This window comes from Silurus aristotelis (assembly GCF_946808225.1).
Source record: "Silurus aristotelis genome assembly, chromosome: 19".
NCBI classification, from domain to species: domain Eukaryota; kingdom Metazoa; phylum Chordata; class Actinopteri; order Siluriformes; family Siluridae; genus Silurus; species Silurus aristotelis.
This window is the reverse complement of record NC_139592.1, coordinates 10304184-10330287: the sequence shown is the minus strand read 5'-3', so window position 1 is coordinate 10330287 and position 26104 is coordinate 10304184. Positions and strand designations below refer to the sequence as shown.

At 36.9% G+C, this 26104-nt stretch overlaps 1 protein-coding gene across 1 annotated transcript; it reads left to right on the top strand.

Annotated features, from left to right (window-relative positions):
• Positions 1 to 362: 362 nt before the first annotated feature.
• Positions 363 to 25647, top strand: megf6a (multiple EGF-like-domains 6a). Its single transcript, XM_083569962.1, has 34 exons — positions 363 to 834; positions 5732 to 5854; positions 8826 to 8951; positions 11104 to 11226; positions 11778 to 11900; positions 11998 to 12135; positions 13706 to 13828; positions 13988 to 14110; positions 15054 to 15221; positions 15449 to 15580; positions 15661 to 15789; positions 16011 to 16139; positions 16242 to 16376; positions 16479 to 16613; positions 18627 to 18752; positions 19297 to 19428; positions 19582 to 19710; positions 19791 to 19922; positions 20006 to 20134; positions 20216 to 20344; positions 20598 to 20726; positions 20812 to 20940; positions 21035 to 21163; positions 21247 to 21375; positions 21511 to 21639; positions 22286 to 22417; positions 22512 to 22640; positions 23021 to 23149; positions 23340 to 23468; positions 23839 to 23967; positions 24063 to 24191; positions 24269 to 24397; positions 24665 to 24793; positions 24936 to 25647. Exons 1-34 carry the CDS (start codon positions 690 to 692, stop codon positions 25010 to 25012), a joined length of 4386 nt encoding a protein of 1461 aa, XP_083426088.1. The 5' UTR covers positions 363 to 689; the 3' UTR covers positions 25013 to 25647.
• Positions 25648 to 26104: the final 457 nt, after the last annotated feature.

The following is a 26104-nucleotide window of genomic DNA, read 5'->3' as shown; positions in this document are numbered from 1 at the left end:
GGATTCATTTACTTGTTTCTTTTTTTTTTTTTTAAAAGCATAAATTGTTTTTAAAGTGTACTTTGTACAATAATTGTGTTTTTTTTTACCCACAAATCATAAGGGATGCAAAATTTGACACTCAACTGTAGTTTAACGATTACCTAACTGTTCATTTACATAATATTCATAAACATGGTGTTCATTTTTATCATTGTAATCAATTTAAGGCCCTCTGTTTTACAGTCAGTTCAGCAAACTGGAGCTGACTATACAAATTTGATTTGTTGATTTGGAGAATTCTCTAATTTCTGATGGGTAGAAAAGGGACACTAAGGGCTGGACAGAAGTGATATAAACGTAGCAATGGAGGAGGAGCCAGAGAGCCACAACAACTCAGGCATGCATATCTTTTAGAGCTTAGAGAGAACCAGAGAGAGTCCGAGAGAATAAGACTACTTTGGTACTTTGGAAGGGGCAGAGGAGACAAAAAGACAGAGCAAGAGGCAGAGAGTCACAGCGTATAAGAAAAGAGAAGAGGGTTACATGATACTCTGGACAGCACAGTTTAACTTGCACAGCAGCAGTTGTGTTGTCTGCATCTATTGCATAATGCTTTCTCTGTCTCAGCGTAGGGCTCCTTTTACCTATCTGCTTGCATTTGTTTGTGTCTGAGTTCAGAGTTGTTGTTGCAATCTATACTCATCAGTATGCCACCTTGCTGGCACTTACTTTTTGTAACTCTTGGGGCTCAGGTGGCTCTCAGTTTAGATGATGGGACAGCACATTACCGCTACTTTCATAGGAATTGCTACGCCTGCTTCAGTGGATATCACACAGGACATTTGGGCACAGGTGGGTGCTATCTATTATCTAGGATTACATATGAATAAATACTGCAATTGTTGGGAGTGACATCAGACTACATTATCATAATAATAATTTTTTATTAACCAGTGTGAATAATAATACATGTCAATCTGTCTGTATAATTTGGTATGCTTGGCAGTTAAAACATCTGTCTTTCATCATTAGATAATTAAGGAAGAATAGAAAGGTCTCATTAGAGAACAGATGAGAGATGTTTTGGGATATGTCATATTCTTAAAAGAATAAAAACAAAATGAGCTATACTGTTTAGTTATAACTTACTGACTTAATAACACTCAGCATGTAATTCAGATTTTTAAGTAACTTGACTTGACTTAACTTGTTCCTGACCGTATACTTTGTACTGTACCAACTATTTATGAAATCCATAAAGATATGGTTTACATGGGTTGGGGTAGAAGATCTTGAGTGGCCTGTTTTAGAGCTCTGATCTCAACCATACTGAACACTATGAGATTAATTAGAAAGCTGACTGCCCCAGGTCCCCTCAACCTACATTAGTACCTGACTTTGCTAAAGTGACTGAAAATCTAGTGGACCATCTTCCCAATAAAATTTTATTATGACAGATAATGGGGACTAAATGTGGAATGGGATGTTCAAATAGCACATATGAATCTTATGGTCACGTGTCCACAAACCTTTGTCTATAGTGTATACAATAAATGTATAGATTTAAAATACAGTGATAATTGTTTTTTTATTAATTTGATGGCTTTTCAAAAACTATACAGTTACAAGCAGATATAGGTCAATATTAGGATGTTAAATATTGTCACTAGATAATACAGTAAGTACTAAAATGATTGTGAAGTCATTAATAATTTAGAAAACAATGTTGAAAGTTTTTTAATAATATTGTGCGTATATTTCCACCTATTTTTGAGTGACGAAGGCTATTAGTTTACTATGGATCGCATTGTAATAATTTATTCAATAAATTCTCTGATCCGTGAAAATGAAAAGAAAATGCACCAAACCAGTTGAATAACATGCTTTTAATTAGCCCTGTTTAACTTTCAAAAATGTTAGAGATGTAATTGGCATTTCTTACGGTGGCATATTGGATGAACCCTGACACATGCTGAAAGACAAGGCACGGTTTGCCTTAGATGTCCTTAGATGTCCTCAGCCAGCTCTCAGATTGTTTGACTAAAATCCAGTTATACAAGCATATGCCTGCAGTGCACACTGATTTCATGACTAAAATTCCTTTGGTCAGATTTCTTAGTAATAGATGAATTTTATTTATTTAAATTATATTTCATTTTTATTTTTATTTATTTTTTGTCTTGTAGCTGTAGGTTAAAATTTTAACTGTGAGACATGACACCTTGGTTTGAGTAACAGCAGGTGCTGAATTTGTACAAATCCATCAGATTACCTCTGATCACTTTAGCTAAGTGTCAGTTTAACAAGAGGGATTTGGCTGTGTAAGTGTTTGGCCTTCAGGGATAAATGTCTCTGAAATGGAAACTGAAGAAAACATGTGTTTGATTAAAAGGAGACTGCCTGGCATGATCAGTTTGCAGCAGTTGTAGTTTCCTTTCATCTGTCAGCAGCTGGAACTGCATCCTCATGCTTTGCTTTGTTATGTGCCCGTATGTTTTTTTTTTACTCCACAAATATGGTTGCCAGACTATGTTTTTGGCAGTCTGTAATATCACCTTTTTGTAATGCCTATTTCTCTACAGATTTAAAAAAACAACAACAAAAGGAGATATGCCTCTATCTGCCTCAACCATGAAATATTTAAGTAACTGAAGTCTATTAAATCTCAAGTCAATTTAATTTATCTATGAATTTGTAAAACACGTTGAACAACAGAGTACTAATTTGAGAAATATGAGTCTAAACAATGAACACAATGAACAAAATGCCAAAGACAACACAACAAGCAAGACAAACAGAAGCCGTTACAAAAATATTACATTTGAGCGGAGCACTTTTACAGTTTCTGGCTTGATATGCACTCACTTAACTGTTTATAAAACTTTGTATGGCTATCTGTAACTTTATTATGTTTGCGCTGTAATATTGCATAAATAAATCTGTAGTCTTAATGCTCATGTATTATAAACAAGCAACATTTTTATTTGGATATATCATACTCTGAAGTTTCAGTTTACCACTTATAACTTGGTTGCATTTAGTATGAATTACCCCTCATCATTATTTCTATATGATTAATTACCTTCTGTAAAATGCACTTTGTTGAATGTGATCATGGCAGGCTGCAACAAAACATAAAAAATGCTTTATCATACTGCTAAGACATTACACCCAATACATGCACTTTTATTGCCAGATTGAACCACAGTTAATTCCTTGTTCATGTACATGTTCCTACTTAGTGTCATATGAATTGCAAATCAAGTATACAGGTCTAAATGCTTCCAGGCCACTTATAGCCTCTAACCTATGTCTCACTGTCAATTCATTCCTTGTCTCAGGAGAAACAGCAGAATGTGTTTATTTCTTCCTGGTGTTTTAAAAGGACTGGGGTGTTTCCTTTCAACATGCACCACACTACTGTTGTGCACTTTTTCAGCCTAATGTCAGTTTTTGGCTCTGGGCCACTGTAATTAAGATTCTTTTTGGGTCTCCTGGACAGGTGGTCTCCATTACCCTTTAGCAATTGTAGTGTTCTTAGGGCTTGTGTGAACCACACTGTGTTGAGTCCAGAAGTCATGAATTGCAAATATCAGTAACAATTTATTGTGAGCTTTATTTTTGTAATTCTTTTAACAGAAATAATGATTTTGTTCTGAGTGTGTAAATGCTAAAAGTACTTGAGTCCTATCCAGGGTATAATCCTTGCTCATGCCAGCTTGTTTCATTTGACTAACTCAAAATGATTAGTGAAGATAAATAAATAAACATAATTAACAAGATCAAAGATGCATACCAAATATAAAAATGTGACAATTAAATGGGTTAATTCAATAATGATGATCTTCTACCTGATTTCTTCTTATAGGCCTATCATGCACTTGAACGATAATAAACCCATTTCATTGTGGAGACACAAGACATTAGGGTCCCTGCTTAAAGACTACTGTAATCCCTTTTTAGTAATTAATCTATACATAAGACATTAGACGCTCTTTGATTTTCTCTGAAGACCAGTCCAATGACAGTCTAGTCAATTCTTAGCTTCTTATCTTTAAAAAGACAGTATAACATCAGAAGACCCATTGATGTCTTGTGACCTTTTGTTTGCGTCATCTTGCTGTGATCCCCTTTAGTTTTACAGTGGGTAAGAAAGACAGCCTGGAACATGAATAACAAATGCAGAAAATGGAATATTAAACATAATAAAGGAAAGATTGAGTGATAACTCATTTTATCTCATTATCATGAACAAACTCCTTGGACCGCCTATAATTGTACCACAATATTATTTATATATTAGTCTCCCACAGGATATGATGCATACACTTTAATTTTACAAATAATTCCATGTCAATTTAAACTACTAATGGTTTCCAGAACATATATATTTTTTTTAAATGGTCCTTCCTTCCTTTACACCATTTATCATCTAATTGACACATTTGTAAACCGTGCTGCAATGCTTAGTCCAGACTTCCACTAGGAGGAAAATACAAAAAAGATGCCAAGCATAGACACTTACAATAAACAGAAAATGTTCCCCAAAGCTAAACATTTATAAAAGTCTTACTCTGGAGTCAGTTAACAAAGAGTATTGTATGTATTACAAATAGAACAAAAATTATCCATATTTCATTATAAGTAAACTTTTTTAAGAGACTCTTACACACTTAAACTATTAGAGTTCTTTATACAGTTATGGATTATTAGCTTCGTAAAAGGAAACACACTGTTGTACGTATTGGTTATAAATGTCTATGTTTCCCCCTAGAGAGACAAATCATGAATGTTATGTATGTACAGTGTACTTTTATTAATAAGTATGTTAACCTTAGTATGTTGCACAAAACTCTGACAAATTTAGCTCTACAGGCAAATTCTGTCTCTCATCCAGCAGTATTTTTTCTATTAGTGTGCTTTATAGCTGTTTCCACGAGACCACCAAGACCACCAAGCCTCTGAACAGCATCCAGAAGGAACCTTAACCCCAAATTTTAATAAAAAGAAAAACTACAACAGTACCTTCTGAAGGAATATGACATATTTATAACTACCCAATTACACTTCTGCGGTTTCTGCACTATTGTCTAGATGCAGCTCAAGGTAATCCAAGCTAAGGTTTTTTACTCAGCAGATAGAGGTTCTAAATAAGTAGTATGCTTCACATAAGTTTGACGTTTCGATAATTGTTGTATGTTGTAATGTTGCTGTTATGGGGAAAATAATGATCAAGAACAGCAGGCTGATGGTAGATTAGATTTAGCAAGTAAACTAAAGTAACCAGGACAGACTGTTGTAGGCATTACATAAAGAACTATTGAGAGAAAGAGAATTACAGCATGAGCTAATTATAGGTTTTGCTTTAGTAATGCTCTAACCAGGCATCTTGAAATATTCCTTAGGGTCCAGTCACTAGTTCAAGTGGTTCATTGAAGAATCTACTAACCTGTGCTTTCAGGCTAATATTTCAGCAGGAGTTTAGAGCAGTGTTAGTTTTGGAGCCTGTTAGACACTTAAGAAGCTGTTCTTTGAAAAAAAAAAAAAAAAAAAAGGTTGTACACGTGTTTCACCCTGGAACCGAATTATTTAATTTGAGCCATGCAGATGTCTGTCAGAAAGATTCATTGGTTTGTTTTTGTAGAATTAGAAATAGAAATCATACAGTAGTTATCCAGACAATAATGTTTGAGCTTATCAAAACATATTTAGATACATGATAATGTTTTTCTTGATTGTTTATTTACAGATGTCAATGAGTGTGAGGCCCATAATGGAGGCTGCCAGCACAGATGTGTGAACACCAGAGGCTCCTACTATTGCAAGTGCAACCCAGGCTTCCGTCTACACGTTGATGGCCGAACGTGTATTGGTGAGTGAGGCCTGGATTTCACAAGAGGCCAGGATCACAGCTGACAGACTGGTGATTTTCCTTGGCTTGAACTTCTGGACTCTGTCACCACAATCCACCACTATGCACTAGCCAAAGTCTGATTACTTTCAAAGCTGATATAGAACTGAACCTTCAGCTTTGTGTATAAGAAGAAATGAAAGCACTATTTGTTTTTATACATGCTGAATGTTTCCTACTGTTCTCTACTGTACTGTACAGCTCTTGTTATAGTCTATTTGAGGCAATGAGCATATATCTTATTTTTTCCTCAGCCGGCTCCTACTCTGCACCTTGAATGAAGAAGGTGTTAGACTAACACATTCTGAGTTGAATCATTGCCCAACATAATAACTAAAACTGATTCACCATTTTTCCCTTTAGAGTAAGACGATCACAATTTTGCTCTTATTTAGGGAGTTATGCCACACAGGGAGTTATAACTCTACTTCAGATGTTCCTAAACGTGGCTGTATAAAGTCGTTGTTCAGAGCCCGAGAGGATTTCTTACCCATGTGCATTTAATTACATGCAAAATCAAAAAAATAAAAACCTCCTTCCGCCTTTGAAATATTTCGTTTTGACAGATTTTTTAATGACTTTCTGATGTCATTCTCAAGACGAGGATGTGGTTCGCAGCTTTAATCATTACATTCTCTCAAGACTCACTAAGTTGTTTGCTATTATTGTAAAGCAGATGTCATTTGTTTAAGATAATAAGAGGCCATGCATTTACAGTTGTGAAATTTTGAAAGATGGCCTTAATACATCCAGTTCCACTGGCTTCCATTGACCATTCATGATTTAAACACTTTGAAGTACTAGGCATTCATCCATCCGCCTCTTTGCTGTGGATTTGAAGCAGTAGCTGCACTGAGTCTATCTGGAGGCTCCAGACTGGTCTGTTGGGATGAGGTCCTAAACTGTTTCAGTAAATGTGAGGAGTCCAGGGCTGCAAGCCCAGGTTAATTTTATATGCCAGTGGTGCTTAGTGAGTGAGAGAACCAGCTGGGCTCAGTTAAACCACAGAAGGATATGCTAATTAATCACAGGCTCTTGGATCAATCCATGTGAATAATGTTCCACTTAAAAAGTTGGCAATCATCCTGATGTATTAGATATCAATAAACCTTTTAAAGCCAACAGGTAGATACTTAATAACTCTGATCCAGAGCCAAATATTTTCTTCTGCTAAAAGGGGTACCACCATTTAGCCTTGGAAACATTCTCTCATCCAGGCTTCTGTTTCTAATTTGGAATACCACAAGATATATCTGCATTCGGCTTTAAAACACTGTAATTCTTGTTCTTATTTGGATAAAATTTGGATGAATGATGACAGATACAAAGCTAAAACATACCTTGTGTGCATAATAAATGTGAACAGTCTGTTGTATTGCTTTTAAAATTACACTTTCTGCCTTTTCAGCACTTTTCCATTGCTTTCAAATACGTTTCTAATGGCTTGTGGGTTTACCAGCCTTTCAGCTGTAATCTTTCTTTGCCCCTAATCTCTAATATTTCTTTGCCCATTATCTGCCCCTTTGCACCTGGTCAAGTGATTTTAGCAAACCTGTCTCAGGAAGTCTAACAGTCTAAAAATAAGTTCCAAAGAAATACATTTCAAATAAAGCTTTATTAAAAAAGCTTTATTAAAAAAAAATGCTCTTGCTGTTGTGTAAAATCCCTGCAATTACACTTTTTAGGGAACATCAGTACAGTCTTAAACAATGACCAGAGTGTTGAGGGTGAAGGACAGATGTCAAGGAATAGATAATTAAGCATCATTCTGTTGTGATTACAGGGGTGGGTGACACAGGGGTGGACAAACAGGCAAGCTAGTAATGTTCACACTCTGTAGTAACGCATTTCCCTTTACTCACAATGACTTGACCCTTTTCAGCTTCTGTGGAATGCAGGACAATTTACTGCATTGTTTTAGTCTATTATCATAGGTTTTAGTTCACGCTTATACAAAACATACTGACTTTTTATCCCTGAAGTCTCAAGTAACAAAAGCTACAAAATATCTATTCTAAATGTTAATTGTCTAAGGATGTAGTTTTGTACTTTTTTTTACCTTAACACTGTACCTTTAAAATGGTATGAGGTGCACAATTATCCTATAATTACCTAATATAATAAAGCTTTAATACTACATGCATATTTCCAGGTTAAAGCTACATAATAATTGTACAAATGGAACAAAAGGTACTCCAGCAACAAAGAAAAACCCATTTTAGGTCTGGAAAAGTGGGTTGGGAACCTCAAAGACACAACACATACCTTATAATGTATATTTATCTTTTACCAAAGAAAGGTAAAAGATTTTAAACTTTACAGTCTACTTATGTGCATTCGGGGTGTTTACAGGTATTTTACATTTACATTTTCTTATTAAAAATATTCAGGATGACATGTTAACATATTTCACCAAGTGAAAAGCAATGTAAAAAACTTATTTAAGGGTACTGAATAGTTGGGTGACAAGATCACTTTTAGCCCTAAGCGATGTGAATCATGTTGAATTGTTCACCATATACAACGTAATCGATATTTTACTAAGAAAGTAAAAACCCAGTCATTTTGTTTTCAATATGCTTTAAAAAAGCAAACAGAATGGCTTTTGTAAAGCCTGAAATCCACTAACAGTTGCTGTCCAATCAATGATTTGAATATGGAAAAAGGTATTCATATGAAGCAGTTTATATGCAAGTCTGTTTTAGCAGCTTGTACATATTTCATAGCCTTAATACTGTTCTACTACGTTAAAGATAAAATGCCAAATACAAAATTTTACTATTAGCATTAAGATTTGTAGGGAACATGATGTAAATTAGAATATACAGTGGACAGGCATGTTTTTTTTTTTTTTTACATAATTCTTATCTGAACAATTGTCCATTATGGGATAATATTTCACTCTGTGTGTATCTATCACTGTGTTTCTCAGCTGTGCTCTCCTGTGCTATTAATAACGGAGGCTGTGAACAACAGTGTGTACAGCTCTCTTCTGCACATTTCCAGTGTCGCTGCAGACATAACTACCAGCTTTCTGCTGATGGCAAACACTGCAAATGTAAGTTCCCCTCATTTGTTTTTAACCATACCGCTGATTTATGCTTATATGCAAAGATAAATGAGATATAATAATATATGGGTATTACAATAGATTGGACAAAAACATTTATTTTAATGTTTGAAATTCTTTAAAATAAATCAGATTAAGTAAATAATCAGCAAAGCCAAAATAAAGAATGGAAGTAAAAGCAATCTTAAGTACTGTTTTTAAAAAAAGCAACGGTGATCATATCACTGTGTGGACGACTAGTGTGCCAATGCTGCATTTGGAATAGAAAAAAGTAAAATAAATAATAATTATTATTATATTATTATTATACTAATTATATAGCACTCACACACTTTAATAAATACTTTATTTCAATAAGGGAACACAATGGGCATGTGGCAGGAATATATCCTGGAGGCATTGCCAGTCCATAGCAGGGCCCCATTAGCACACAAACCACAAATTCACATGCTCAGGCTTGCATGTATTTGATGTTGAATGAAAGTGGTTAACTAATGAGTTAGGCATCCTGCATCCGTTGAACCACAATGTCACTGATAAGAAGTGGTAGCTCAGAAGTTAAGATGTTTAACAAATGAGTGGTAGATTGTGAAATCAAGTCCCAGGACTGCCAAGCTGCCATTGCTGGGCCCATAATCAATGCTTCAAATACTCAGCTGCTCACTTGTATAAAGGAGATAACTGTAAGTTGCTCTGGGTTAGGTGTCTGCTTTTTTAAATCCTTGCATGGTATGCCATCAGTAACCCTTATTGTGCACACGTTTACTTACTTCTGGGACAAAAATGAGAAAGAGTAGAATTAGAATAAAGCTTAAATATACAGTAACCAGACTAATAAAACAATGTATATGGCCTCTATCACTTTACAGTATGAAAGAAAGGATTTCTGCCTTTGATAAAGACAGATGAAAATATGTGCTGAAGCATTCAGATGTGGAGTCTCTTAGCTTCTACTACAGCTAAAATGAAGATGTAATATCTGGAAGCCTTTCTGGATGTCGGCCTATAGGCTCCAACCCATAACTCAATTTTGCTCTATTGTATTTTTATTGGATTCATACTCCTGAACAATGCCATAGATTATTAGGTAGTCTGGACTCATAGAGTTAATAAAAGGTTTATACAAACTAGCTGTTTGGGTTAAATTTACTGATGACAATGACACTAAGACAAATAACAAAGCTAAGCCTCTGTCTGATAATAATTAATTGGGATGGAAAACCGAACTTAGTTGGCTGTGCATCAAGTGCACAAATATTAGATGTGTTAAATTGCTGTGTGTTTTGGCATACTTTGGAAATATTGCAATTTCCTCCAAGAAGAGCTTACATTATTCAGCTTCATCTTCCTGGCAAACAAAGGGGCTGCATCCATTTGCCTGCCAAAATGTACTTCCACTGTAGAGTCAATTTTTTCTCAGTAAACACTACCGTTTTGAATTAGGTCTAGGCACGCAGCTGGTAATTATCGTCCTTCAAGGGACAAATAATATATAAATGAGAAGAAGAGTGTTGGAGCAAATAATTGATTGCACCCTGTTACAACCTGATATTCAATTCAACTTTTGAATAGAAAAAGCATAACTGCTAACCCTTTTATGAATATCTAACCTTTCTAGCCTATTTTATAGCAACTGATAAGTAACTTATTTTTCTTTTACCTTAAAACTCTGTTTTTTATATTCAGTTTTGTTTTGCTTAAACTATATTACTCAAAAGCCACAGTATGTATAATACTTACATGGGTTTAATAGAGTTAAAAGAGGCAAATACAGTGTATTGAGCACTTTTAGAATGTTTTTCTGTTTACCCTTTTTTTTAGTAATAAACACCGGCTTCCTAATTTAGTAGCTTAATTTTACCTCAAGATATTAGTCATGTGAAAATTTCTTGAGAGGCTAAAAAGGAGCATTTTTTTCACATTGGAAAAAAGCTAGTAATTATACTGTTTATGTCATAAGAAATACAACTAGTCTTGAATTATTACTGACTACATTAAACTAGTTGTTCAGGAAGAGAGTGTGGGTGAGAAATCGCTGAGCCACAGAGTCTTGCAAATATGCTAAGATAAGTGTATTTTCATGTAGTATGTGTTAATAGGTTACAATATGTGCTTTAACAGTGGCCTGCTTCTCTTACAGTGAGAAACCCATGTGCTGAGCGGAACGGTGGCTGTATGCACACATGCCGTAATATAGGCTTTCGTGTCCAGTGTGCCTGCCACACAGGCTACAGCCTGGCTCAGGATCACAAGAGCTGTGAAGGTAAATGGCTCTGGCATGAATAACTGAAAGCTTTTTCCACCCTGTAGCTCAATTCACTTACTCTGCTGTGGAAAGCTCTTTAATAAGGAACATCCTCCCCTTAATGGATCCATTTGGGGAAATTTCATTCCCGTGGTTTTGGAACATATTGAAAAGTTGGAAATGTAGCATTTAATTTGGGAAAGTGAAACAAGGTTGCCTGAATGTGAGATGGGTTCATTTTATCACTAGGGATAGACAAAACCAGCTAGTAGAGTTCAAATCCTGTGACAGAATAACATTTGGCATAAAGATATGCTGAGCATGCCAGTCAGGTGTTAAAAGGCAGTACCCTGAGATCCGACCCTAGACCCTGTCTGTACAGTGAAACATTGGAGGACATATTTCTGTTTATACTGAGGGTGAATAATGAAATAATCAGAAACAACACCTGAAATACAGTTTAAGTAATTGTATGCAGGATTTGACATCTTCACCATTCTACCGATATTTTAGCATTGCTCTTAATTTGACCTGCGAAAACAGGAACTGTTGTATTTTATGTGTTTCAGACACTGATGAATGTGAAACTGGACAGGCATCATGTGCTCATGATTGCAGAAACAGTCCAGGTTCCTTCTCCTGCATCTGTAACCCTGGATATGAACTAGGATCTGATGGCAGGAAGTGCTATCGTGAGTAACCATGAATATACTCACTGTTTAAAATCACTTTAGGTGATTTGATCCGTATGCTCTGATAGTCTTTTGGTTTTTGTATACTGGCTGACAGGCATTGAAATGGAGATAGTGAACAGTTGTGAATCTGGGAATGGAGGCTGCTCACATCACTGTAAACATGGAACACTAGGGCCTGTATGTAGCTGTAACCATGGTTACCAACTTGATGAGGACCTCAGGACGTGTTCAGGTAAACAAGCGGTTTAAATTCAGGTATTCTTATCACATATGAATGTATTATGCAGCAGTATGAACACATACTCAGGTCCAATAAGGTTTGCTTAGACTTAAAACTGTTTGAATTTTCTAAGTAGAATTAAAATATATATTTGCTTTGAGTAGACGGAAATTATAGTGTGGGAACCTATGGAAATATGTGGTACTCACATGTTGCCTAGAATGGAAGATCCTGAAAGCTCATTATGGCTTATATGAAATGCACACAACAGACTCGTGCTCACAAAACCATTATATGCTATAGATCTATAAAGTTTTTTCAGTCACACATTAGATAGTAAAATGCAATTGATGATTAAGTATATAATACTTAAGACCAATAACAATAATAATTTTTAAACTTCATTTAAGATCCCACAATCATTTGACCCAAGTATTAAACTTCAAGAAGATACCCATAGAAATTTATAATTCATAAATGTTCTATAATATTCTTTGTTTAATTTATGGTCATGGACATTAGCAAAAAATTATATATTCACTTAATGGGTTTAAGCTTATAGTTTTAAGTGCTTTCTACATGAGAAGCCCACACTTCTCTAATGTGAATGTACCCCTGACACAATCCTGATATAAACCTGGTGTTTGTGGGCTTTTTGGGTCTTTTCATTTTTTAGTGTATCTTTGTAAATGGAAGTGTGTATATTCATAAAAAAAAAAAAAAAAAAAAAAAAAGCTTCCTCACTTTTATTGTACAATGCGCTATTTGCATGTCCTACCTGGATGCAATGATTTTCCATGTTATGATTGGAAGCTCTCAAAACCAACTGCCAGTCTTAAAAACAAATTAACTGACTAAATGACCATGAATGACATCTCAAAATAATACATTGGTTCTAATTGGTTCTAGGGCTCTGAGTTGCAATGGGGCTCATTAGACCTTCCAAATATGACTAAATAAACTTTAGTAGATTTGATAAAATGGATAAGTATAAGTTTGGGTCTATATCTTTTTAACAAAGCTAACTGTCATGACATTCTTCAGGAAAATGTATCAGGCTAGTTAGTAGTTTGGCTGATTTTTTGTTTTTGGCACAAAACAAACACCACTTATTTTGTTTTTGGCACAAAACACACACCACTTATTTTGTCAAACTGATTAAAACATTTGTTTTGCTGCTCTTAATTACTGATAACTGGAGAATTAAACATAACCAAACAGTCTCACACACACACACACACACACACACACACACACACACACACACACACACACACACACACACACACACACACACACACACACACCTCATCTACTCAGCCAGCTAGATTAAGGCTGTTTATATTACTATTGTGATAATATGTAATTATAATATACCATTATATTTGGATTAGTAACTATCCCAGTAAGTAAAAATGGGATATTGTCTCTGATTTGAAAGAAAAGATTCTATTTTCTCAGCTGGAAATATGCTTTAGAAATATTTCCTGGCCTGAAGGGTCAACCAGCGGTAGTGACACATTGTCTTGCTTCATGTTTTGTGTTTAAGCAGATTCACCAGGGCTGTTTTTGTGTTTTCCAGATTTGAATGAATGTCTAGAGGGGAGCTCGTGCTGTGAACAGGACTGCACTAACTATCCTGGTGGCTATGAATGTTACTGCAGGGCAGGATACAGACTCAACTCAGATGGATGTGGCTGTGATGGTACACTGCTGCTTTGTTAACTATTAAACCTTGCACATTTCTATACAAAATGCAGGAATCTGTGTGCCATCTGTGTGTTGAGTTAATCATTTGAATGATTTATGTTTGCATGTATGGATGTATGTTTTTATTATTGTCTGTTTAATTCCAATTTAACAGATGTAGACGAGTGTGTATCTGATAATGGAGGCTGTGAGAATACGTGCCAGAACACAGCCGGGTCTTACCAGTGTTTCTGTGATCTGGGACATCGTCTGGCTGAAGACAAGCGCTCCTGCATCCGTACGTTCAGTGTCCCTTATGTACTTGAGGAATCTCATCTATAAAATCCTCCTATATAGTTGTCAGGCTGGAAGAACGAGCAGATGCCGAAGTTCAACAGAACAAAGATGTGTTTAATGATGAAGGATGGTTTAATGTAATAAGTCCTTGGTGATAATCCACAACGAGATAGTCCATAGAATGAGCAGTCAGACAGTCCAGTGATGTTCTCCAGACTAATTGGTAGAACGGACAGGGAGTGCTTGGAAGTGTGTGCTTATGTAGTGTGAGCTGATGAGTGTCAGGTGTGCATGATTAGTAGGACGGGGAGCTGCTAGGAGGAATGTGTGGTTCAAGTGAGGGTGTGGCTGGTGGATCCCTGACAATAGTATACACCAACAAGGAATAACATTATGACGGTATAACATTATAAGCAGTGAAGTGAATAACACTGATTATCTCTTTATTATGGAACCTGTTAGTGGGTGGGATATAATAGGCAGCAAGTGAACATTTAGTCCTGAAGGTTAATGTGTTAGAAGCAGGAAAAATGGCCAGCGTAAGAATTTTAATGAGTTTGACAAGGGCCAAATTGTACTGGCTAGACGACTGTGTCAGAGCATCTTCAAAATTGCAGCTTGTGGGATGTTCCCAGTTATGAGTGGTCAGTATCTTTTAAAAGTTATCTAAGGAAGGAAATGTGGTAAACTGGGTACAGGGTCAAGGGCGGCCAAGGCTCATGAATCCTGATGAGTAGCGAAGGCTAGCCTGTGTGGTCCAGATGAGCTACTGTACTTCAAAAGGGGGACCAACACAATATTAAGCCGATGGGCAAAATGTTATGCCTGATCAACGACCATAAAGTTATGCCTGTTCGGTGTATTTACACATGATGTATGTAAAGCCACACATATGACACATATAATATGCCTCGGTATCCTTTTATGCATGTTTTTTTTTTCAGCTTTGGAAAGGGCAGTAGAAGCACTGTCTCACCGTACGGTGGTAGAAAAACCATTTCCAGAGTTTACTTGGATGCAGGATTACCCTCAGCCTCTAGGGCAATATGATGATTACGAAGAGTACACCTTTGGAGAACTGCGGGCAGAAAACACAATCATTGAGAAATATGGTCAGTTGTTTCAAATATGTCTTCTTAACGATGGGTAATTCAGAAACAATACTGGAACAAGAAAGCTTTGTAACTAAGAAGTTAGGAGTTTAATTCAACAGGTTCTTAGAAATTAAGCTATTAAACACTCAACGAGATCATTACCAAATACAATCCAGTAATGTTGCTTTATTGGTTTATAGCTAGGTGGTGTTGTGTTAATACTTTTCCTATCCTAAACTGCACAGTGTGTCTGAACAACACATTTGGCCATGACTGCAGTCTGACTTGTGAAGATTGTTCTAATGGTGGTGTTTGTAATGTGAAGAGCAATGGCTGTGACTGTCCAGATGGCTGGGTCGGCATTATCTGCAACCAGAGTGAGTCTATAGTGAAATTGTTCTTGTTTCATAAGTACAAACTGTTAGTGTATGACCTATCTTGTGATTTTGGCTGCCAGCCTGTCCTGAGGGCACTTTTGGCAGAAACTGCTCCTTTACATGCAAGTGTAAGAATGGAGCGACGTGTGATCCTGTGAGGGGAATTTGTCATTGCCCACCAGGGGTCAGTGGAGACATGTGCCAGAATGGTGAGTGTTGTAACAAATGACATTCAAAATGTTAGATGCATGTCTGTTTTATGAAAATAGTACATTAGTGATTTATTTAAATCTATGGACATTATATAAAACATTGCCCTTACTTTTATCCTTTACATTTCTTACCTTTCAATCAGCCATGTGGCTTAGCAGTAGCTATGGATATTAGCATATACAAAGTCTGATTTAACTCTGTGGTCTGTGGCTTGCAGGCTGTCCTAAAGGTTTTTATGGAAAGTACTGCAATAAAAAGTGCAACTGTGCAAAGAATGGACGGTGCCATCAAACCTATGGTGCCTGTCTTTGTGAACCAGGATTGTATGGGAGGTTCTGCCATCTTAGTATGTCAGTTTGAACTCTGAAATTCCTTAAATATTGCCTTTTACTGTCCTTCTACAAGAAATAACACTTTTTGTGTATTTGTCCTATTATTGAATATTTAGGATGTCCTAAATGGTCATATGGACCTGGCTGTTCAGGTGAGTGCCAGTGTGTTCAACAAACCACCCTTGAATGCGACAGACGATATGGAACCTGTGTGTGTAAACCTGGCTACCAGGGCAAAACATGCAGCGAAGGTTAGGTTTTATTCTATTTGGGTGCATAAACTCCAAATACAAATAAAATATACAATTTGAAAAAAAATTGTAATCTGTGTTTTTTTTATCTTTCGTTGTCAGAGTGTGATATTGGGTACTATGGCCCAGGATGTAAGACAAAATGCCAATGTCCACCTGGCGCAAACTGCCATCATGTAACTGGAGAGTGTCAGCAACAGTGTCTAGCTGGATGGCATGGAAAGAACTGTGACCAAGGTGTGAAACTGCAGATATGCGATGATATGTGCCTAAACACAGCAGTGAAATAATGCATTTTGACACTGTGTGAATTAAGTATAGGCATAATGGGTTTGACTTTGAGTCAAACCGAAGTTTTCAATATGCTATAAATACCCCTGTCTCAGAAACATCGGCTCATGGAAATTTCCACCTTGTTCATAACCCATCTATAAATATGTAAAACTCTACCCAACAAAAATATTGATGTAAGCTTTGGATTTAAGTCACCAACTCCTAAAACAGCAGATTGGATTGGAGTTGCTCAGCTCAAAAGAATCATGAGGTCTTTGGAGAACTATAAATACCACCATTGCAAAACACAATTCGTTGACAATACAGAAGAGCCCAAAGCAAAATGGATATTTATGCAGGTGCGTGTGTAGTTCCTTAACATATAGTATATGCTATATAAACCATTACTTTGTTGAGGAAAATCAGGGGAAAAAATTCCTTTGCACAGCATGTTCCTATGGATGATTTATGGGCATACAAACTGGCCATCTTACTCTGCACTTTATTCACTTTGGGCCATACAAAAGGCTTTTGGCTGTGGCAATACACGTAGAGGCTATTTTTCTTCATTTTAGCTGCTGTCTGTAAAAAATGGAAAATGGAAAATGGAAACTTCTAATGCAGTGTTCTCATGTTAAATGAGAAAATCTCCATTCTACAACCGATTCAGCTCAACGGTCAGCCAAGGTGGTCAGAGAAATGTCCTTGATTTGGAAGTAGTTAAACACTGCATCTGCCATCAATTAGTAACTGACATGCTGTGAGATGAGGCCCACCAGACTTGTTTCCCAATTTGCAATCAGGACCCAATAAAGCAGCATCAAAATATATTAGCCCTTCTAATTTCTTTCTGTTCTGATATTTTATCTGGCTCCTGATACTTTATCCACTTAGTGTTCCTATCCTTACTGTCTACTGTTTTAAAAGCCTGAAAGTAAGATTACTTACAGTAAATTAACCAGACTTTCTCTCCAACTGATTCATACTTACACTATTAACTAATTTGGACAGACCAAGAGAATTGCAAATTCAATTAACCTAGTAAATCACTTTACTTTTCTCCTGTGTAGTGTTTTGCTTGCTTTTTTGCGTGTTTTGTCTCACTTTGTTTGTGTAGGTTTCCTTTAGGTCCTTTGGTTTTCTCCTATTGCTCGAAACCTGTACTGTAGTTAGACAGGTTGGCTGCACTAAATATATATGTCTGAATATATGTGTTAGGCGAGTGACTGAGGCGGAAGCCGAAGCACCGAAAACAAGGAAGCTTTAATAGAGAACTTGCAGCAAAACACATAGACACCAACGAAAACAATAACGGACACAGAAGTGGGGTGAGAGAGGTGGTTATATGGGCATGATAAACGAGAGGCAGGTGTTCGGAATCAGTAGGATGGTGATGAGCTCCGAGCGGGCGGGGCACGCGCAGGAGAAGAAGCAGGGTGTACCCTGACAATATGTATGTATCCTGGGTGAATTCTCCTAAATTTGCTCTCCATATCATACACATCTGTCTTACATTGTAGTTTAGATTAGATTAGATTCAACTTTTATTTTCATTGTGCAAAGAGCAGAGATGGACTGAAACTAGAACAATGTTACTCATATCTGAACATTAGTATTTTCCACAACTGCCTGATATAAAACCCTGATTATCAATAACCATATTTGAGATCTGCAGAGCCTCAACATACCTGTATTTGTTATAGCAGCCTTATTCTAAACAATGGCATATTTGTAGAGCACTATTTGCAGTTTTTGAACTGTTGGTGACGGTAGCAAAAAAAGCATTCAGCCAAACTGCATACAAAATCCCTGTTCGAAATTAGAACCACGTAGAACCACTTTGACTACAGGAAAGATAAAAACTGGCATCAAATTAAATTAGCTCTTCTCAGATTTCAGTTTACTTGGAAGGATCTTCTGCTGTGTCTTTATTCCGAAGGCATTGTCTTAAAAACAATATGTTTTTGTATCTACCAGAATGTCCAAAAGGGAGGTTTGGTCATGGCTGCTCTGAGTACTGTGACTGTAATGGAGCAGTGTGTGATTCTGTTATGGGACGCTGTCAGTGCCCACCTGGCATGATGGGAGAACACTGTGGAGAAGGTAAGTAACAACGGGCTACACAGGAGAACATGTGCAGACAAAAAAGGTGCTCTGGACAACCAGAGACAATCTGATTTTATAGCAGATCTGTCATTCTGAATGTTTACAAAGCAGATCTGTCATTCTGAATGTTTGATTAATTGATTTGTACATCACAACTTATAGCAATCCTACTCGAATTTCACATTTTCACCTGTTTGTTGTCTAAGTGTTTTCGAAGCTACCTACAAAATTCGAAGCAAGAGTGCAGCTTATCATTTATAATGAGACAGTTTAATAGAATAATGGAGTTTTGAAAATGTCAGGTTTAAACTGCAGGAACTGCTTGATAAAGAGCATAAAGACCTGATCTGAGGTCTGTTAATATCAACTAAAATCTGAAACAATCGAAAACTGTTTGTCAGCTATGGAAAATATACTTTAATGGAATATCACCTTAAAAAAATAATAAGCTTGCTAGGTACAGTAGCTCTAGGTTTTCATTAGATACATAGAGAAATTATTTTTGTCACCATCCAACTGTTTTAAATGTCTCGCATTCCAGAGTGTGAGAAGGATCACTGGGGCCTGGATTGTGCTGAATCGTGTCCTGACTGTGAGAATGGAGGGGAATGTGACAAGCAGAATGGCACCTGTGTCTGTTTGCCAGGCTACACAGGAAACCTCTGTCAAGCTGGTAGGAGTAGGCACTGCTGTAATGTATCTGACCCTGCTAGTCACCACCCCCAGAAAGTGTTACAACCCTTTTATGTCACATCAGCAGCTGTAGGTTTGCACATCAATAATAAATTTTTACAACACTGTTGTTTTTTTGCTTTATCCCCTGCAGTCTGTGCAAACGGCTGGTTTGGTCATGGCTGCCAGTTTCAGTGCTCTTGTGGGAACAGCAACCAATGTGATCCCGTTTCAGGCTTCTGTGTGTGTAATGACGGCTGGACTGGAACCAGCTGTGAAAGGGGTAAAGTCTCTTTGGTGTGGCCTTCTGATCGTATTTCAGTCTCTTATTGCCATAAGAATAACAGCCATTTTTTGTGGCAGCGTGTGAGCCTGGACACTGGGGAGCCAACTGTTTAAATGTGTGCAACTGTACGAGCAGTTTAGTGATCTGTGACCCAGCGACGGGGCAGTGCCTCTGTGAGGCAGGTTACACTGGGACCCACTGTGAGCAAAGTATGCTTTACTACTAACTTCTTGCTAAATGTATCATATACAAAATATATAGGATTGTGACATGAACAGTGCTTTTTTTAAAGAGTGTCCCACAGGTTATTTTGGGCCAGGCTGCCGCCAACAATGCCAATGCGAGAATGGTGCAGAGTGTGAGAATGTGGGTGGAGCTTGCACCTGTCTACCAGGCTGGATTGGGACATACTGTGAAAAATGTAAGAGAGGAAATGTGTGAGAAGAATATATCAGAAATGTCACAGAACTAAAGAGATGCAAGTAAGAGTGTGTATGTGCAGCCTGTCCTCAGGGATTCTATGGTCTGGAGTGTCAACAGAAGTGTAAATGTCTGAACGGTGGAAAGTGTCACCAGGTGACAGGAGTTTGTTTGTGTCCAGATGGCTGGCTTGGTCCCCACTGCAACTCCAGTGAGTAAGACACATGTTGATTCTACAAAGTATTTTTTTCTTAGTACTCTGTTTTCTACATTGAAGTAGTTATCCAGATGTTGTGTTTGCTTGGGAACCAGTGGTGCTCTATGTCCAGGACATTACGTTTTTGAGCCTGTCAAGTGAGCTATTCCATATGACTGAACAAAGTTGGTTGTCATGTACAAAGACTTCTGGTTGCACTCTGGTGATGAATGTTTGCTTCAATCACTTTGTTTTTGATTTGGTATAGAATGTGAGGATGGCACCTTTGGCCCTGGCTGTAATCTAAGCTGCAACTGCTACAATAATGCCAGCTGTGATCCTGTTAATGGGCAGTGCCAGTGCAAGCCAGGCTGGGCTGGGATAACTTGTAATGAGGGTAAAATGTTGTTTAATATTTATGTGTATATGTGTATAACTGCATATCTCTTTCGGATAATTTAACGGATATTTGATTTTCCCAGAATGCATGGCTGGCTTTTATGGAGTGGACTGTCACCAACTATGCCTTTGCCAGAATGGTGGGTCATGTGACAAGGCCAGCGGGCACTGCTTGTGTGCAAGTGGATGGACAGGGATAGAGTGTGAACTTGGTGGGAAGTCTGTTATATTACTTACAAATTTGTTCGATGTGTTGCTGCATTGCTGCGATCGAGTACACCTTTTTTTCCCCTACTTTTTAACCAGAGTGCGCTCCAGGCTTCTTTGGTGCTGATTGCCAGCATGCATGTAAATGTGAGAACGATGGTGTGTGTGACCGACTGGATGGAAAGTGCACATGTCCAGCAGGCTGGGTGGGCAAGAAGTGTGAGATGGGTAAGACATAGCCACACATTTAATGAATTCCTAAATGAAAAATTAATGGAAAACCAATGCTGTGCTGTTCATTGTGTGTGTAGCTTGTGAAGCAGGGCATTTTGGTCCTGGCTGTCAGAAACTGTGCCAGTGTGAACATGGAGCTCCATGTGACCACATAACGGGTGTCTGTTTGTGCCCACCAGGCTGGAAAGGACTCCATTGTGAGAAAAGTCAGTACATTGATCCTTCATTGTTTTTGTAACACATTCATCATGCCATTTCCTTTCTTAGAATATATTGCTGAACTTTACTGAATTCATTGTTGCGCTCTTGCAGTCTAACAGGCTAGCTTTTTTTTTTTACAGCATGCTTACCTGGCTTTTATGGGCAAAGATGTTCTCAGCGATGTCTCTGTACCCATGGAACATCCTGTAATCATGTTACAGGGGAATGTGGCTGCCCCCCTGGCTTTACTGGAGTGAGCTGTGAGCGACGTAAGAATTGGTCAAATGAGCATTACAGAGTCACCTGACAGAGCTAATTTAGGGTAATGTGAGGTATGCTGAAATTTCAGGTTAATAAGACAATTTGCATTAACAGCATTTATTTTTCTGGCATAATAAGTGAAAGTGAAAACATATGTTACTTTGAAAATGACAAATTATTATTGATCCTGTAATTGTCAACATCAAACAGGAAGTTACAAAGTAGGTTATAACAAATGGCTATTAATATGTAATGACTCATTTATCACACCTTATTATACAAATGTATATTGCAGATATCTATAATGTATCATTGTAAATGCATAACATCATTTTCAAGATGGTTCAGCATGGTTGTGGTTAATTGGAACAATCATAAAAATGCGATCGGTTGAGCAAGGATATAACAAATGCATGTGTGGATCCATTAAACTTTGGTTAATCATGTTTTGATGGCGCTACATTAAAGGCTAAGCTGTGCCTCTTTAGAATGTGATGCAAAGGTTTTTTCATTACATAAAAACATATGGAGCATTTGAAAAATTTTAGCAAGAAAGCTCATACAATGTGGAAATACAAAAAAAAACCCTGTCTGAATATATTTACATTTATTTTAAAAAAAAAAAATCATATTTTTTGTTTTTATTTTGGGCAGAATGTCAGCCTGGTACATACGGACTAAACTGTAACCAGGTGTGCCAGTGTTCTAAAGCAAATCATCTGTGTCATCCCGTCACTGGAGTGTGTTACTGTGCACCAGGCTACCATGGTGACCAGTGTGATATAGGCAAGATTCTGTTACTCCTTACATTTCTGTCTAGAAATCTGAATTATATAGTATGTACAATTTGCAATTGTCTGTGCTTGGCTGTTTGCAACAGAATGTGAAGATGGTCATTATGGTCCAAACTGTGAGCGTGAATGCCAGTGTCTGAATAACGGTGTGTGCCAACCTGCCACAGGGACTTGTAACTGCCCTCCAGGATACATTGGATCCAACTGCAACATCAGTAAGTGACAAAGTGAAATAAACAAAGTTATCCAGGGTTACATGAAAACATTTCACACCAGTTTTAGTGACTTAAAGATTATGGATTATTTATCACTCTTGCCTTGAATACTTAAATGATACAGCATACATTAATTAAAATAACTTATGTATTAGATTAGCACTAAAAATAATACTGTTAAGCCAGATTCCACATGCTTTGCTTTTATGTTTGGTCTGGCTCGGTAACACCTGGATTAATGTAAACATTTGGAATGAGTGAATTTCTAGTAACTTCTTCAGACAACCAAAAAGGTTTAAAATGTTAATATTTAATTATAAAGGGGTTGAGGAATAGAATCTCTAGAATATAATTTATTTTTTGTATTTACTTATTTTCAGCATGTCCAGCTGGCTGGTATGGACAAGACTGCAAACAGGTATCTCTATGTGGGGAAGGAGCCAGGAGTGATCCAGTCACAGGCCGCTGTGTGTGCAAGATCAGCCATCTAGGAGAAGACTGTGGACAAGGTCTGAGTTCTTACAACAGCATGCTCTAAATGATAATAAAAATAGAGTTGCTGGTGCTACTGTATCTTTCAACTTTATTTAAATAGTTTATTGATCTGTTTTTTTTTGTGTGTGTGTGTGTGTGTGTGTGTGTGTGTGTGTGTGTGTGTGTGTGTGTGTATGTGTGTGTGTGTGTGTGTGTGTGTTTCAGTTTGTGCACAGGGCTGGTTTGGGGAAGACTGCAGTCAGCGCTGTAACTGCAGTAACGGAGCACTGTGTGATCCTGAAACAGGGAACTGTACCTGTGGGCTCGGCTGGACTGGGAATAACTGCGATTTAGGTAAATTGCACAAACGGGATTATAAATAGCTGCTCAGAGTGTACAGTATAGTGTCTGCTGTTTACAAGGTTACTTAATATTATTAATATATTATAGTATTTAAGACTTTTTTCAGGTTTATGTGGAGGTCTATGTACGTAAGTTAACAACTATATAGTATCCTTCATTTGTAAACTGAACAACATTCAGTATAAGCAACAAAAGCATTCGTTTTAGCGCATTAGTTTTCTTTGCTTACTATTTTTTTTTTCTTTTTTTTTCTAGTATTCTGCACATACATATTCTGTGTTAGAAGATACCAAGTAAAAGAAAAATCACCATTCAAACATGCAACACATGCTTAGTATGCTTCTATTTATGTGTTTCTCAGAGTGTCCAAGAGGCAGTTATGGTGCTAACTGCCACCAGCGCTGTGATTGCAGGAACAATGCCACCTGTGATCGAGTGTCAGGAGAGTGCCAGTGTGATCCCGGGTTTTATGGGAATCTCTGCCAACATGGTGAGCGCTAAAGACTGGTGGTGTCTTTTTACTTCCATATGCCCTATAAAAATCCCAGGATGTCCTGTGTGACTGATCTTTTCTTTAATCTAAAGCTTGTCCTCTGGGATTCCATGGCCAACACTGCCAACTTGTTTGCAAATGCCATGGCAAGGCCCAGTGTGATGCCAGGACGGGTCAGTGCCTCTGTCCTCCTGGTTATCATGGGGAGCACTGTGAGAAAGGTGAGGCACAGTTAATATAAATTGAATCACTGTAGAAGTCACAGTTCCACAAACTGTTTTCGCTGTTTTTCATTCAGAGTGTGAACAAGGCAGTTTTGGACCTTACTGTGCCCATGCATGTGACTGTGATGGAGACACACCATGTGAACCTGTGACTGGCAAGTGTCTGTGTGGACCGGGAAAAATGGGGAGCCGCTGTGATGCAAGTAGGCCTATATTTTTTAAATCAATGGCTAAATTTCGTATTCGTTTTATTATTTTTTTTTTTTGCTGAAAAAATTCCCAAAATATACTAGGCAAAGAATAAGAAATGTAAATCATTTTTAAGAATAAAAATGTATTTTTGTGAGCTGAAACTACATCGTACATTTCTGCTAGGTATGTATCTGAAAAATTCTGTTAGTCACTGCATTAACAAGATTATTTTTTTCCCTTTAATTTTTCTGTTACAAAGTGTTTTCTTTTTCCCTAAGCCTGTACACTGAATTACTATGGACCAAAATGTTCAGAAAGCTGCAGTTGTGGAAATGGAGCTCAGTGCAATCCAAAGAATGGACAATGCACTTGTCTGAATGGCTGGATAGGACCAAACTGCCTAGAAGGTACATATATCGTTGCTTTATTTGCGGTCATTCCCTAAATTGCGAACACATGCTGTTGTTCATCATTTCGCTATTATTCATAAAAACAAAATAAAAAATAAAAAACACCAAAGATATTGTACTGCTTGTTTCTTTTACACAGGCAGCATCCTTAGATCCAGCCATCAGCACTACAGAGGGAAGAGGAAGAATGAGACACAACCCAGCGCTCCACTATGACAACTGTACATTGAAATTAATGTAGGCTTTTACGAGGCCTAACTAAAGAAGTGCACTATAAATCTGTTTTTTTTTTTTTAAAACAGAAATTGGAACTTTTTTGCATTCCTGAGCAAACTTGATGAAAGATCCACACAGACACAAAACTTTGTTAAGGACCGAAAAAGAATATAAGAAATCAGACAAAAAGGACTGAACAAAAAAAAAAAAAAAAATTACTAATGAACTACATTTATCTGAATCAACTGTATATCAAGTTGTATAAAATATATAGAAATGTGTTACAAAAAGTATTTGTATCATTTTATGCAAATATTTTGTAATATCATTTGTATTTACATTGATATTGTCATTACAACATTTAAGGGCTTTTTTTATGTAATTGTTTTTTTTTCATTTACATGTTACTGTGCAATGTAAATATATTAGCCTTTGTAGTTATGCAAATTTTATATATAAATGTAAACAACACTTCAATTGAATTTTACTACGATGCGTACTCTTTTGATAACATTTTGAAAAAATATATATTTTAATCGTAAACTTTGCTGTGGAGCTACACCCTAACAATTCCTTACATGAAAGATTAAAAACAATTGTTTTCTACTAAATAAATCATTTCCATTCCTAGTGAAGGTCTTTTAAATCCTTGACTGAATTTTATGCTTAGAATCTGATTTAGAGTTCATTCATTCAAATTGAAAGCATTCACTGTTTTATATACATACAATAATGCATATATTACAAACATACTTCACAGTTATTTAATAAGTAAACTGTTAGTAGTTTCATAGCAATTATTAGCATAAATCTGTCAAGATTTTCTGAAAGATACATATATAGCATGTTTTAAATCCTGTGCTAATTGCATTATTAAAATCTAGTAATAAATTAAGTGAACAATGTTTAGAGATGATTTAGTATTTTTAGCTTTAATTGATATCATTCAGTAATCCATCTATCCATCCATCCATCCATCCATCCATCCATCCATCCATCCATCCATCCATCCATCCATCCAGCCATCCATCCAGCCATCCATTTCTGCTGATCTTTTAATTTACTTGGATCATTATACAATGAGATAAAATA

Coding starts and splice junctions, on each gene's coding strand:
- megf6a (XM_083569962.1), top strand. CDS start 690: ATGCCACCTTGCTGGCACTTACTTTTTGTAACTCTTGGGGCTCAGGTG. Junction 16,614..18,626: donor TGGAAAGAACTGTGACCAAG/GTGTGAAACTGC, acceptor TGTATCTACCAG/AATGTCCAAAAGGGAGGTTT. Junction 19,429..19,581: donor AGGAAACCTCTGTCAAGCTG/GTAGGAGTAGGC, acceptor TATCCCCTGCAG/TCTGTGCAAACGGCTGGTTT.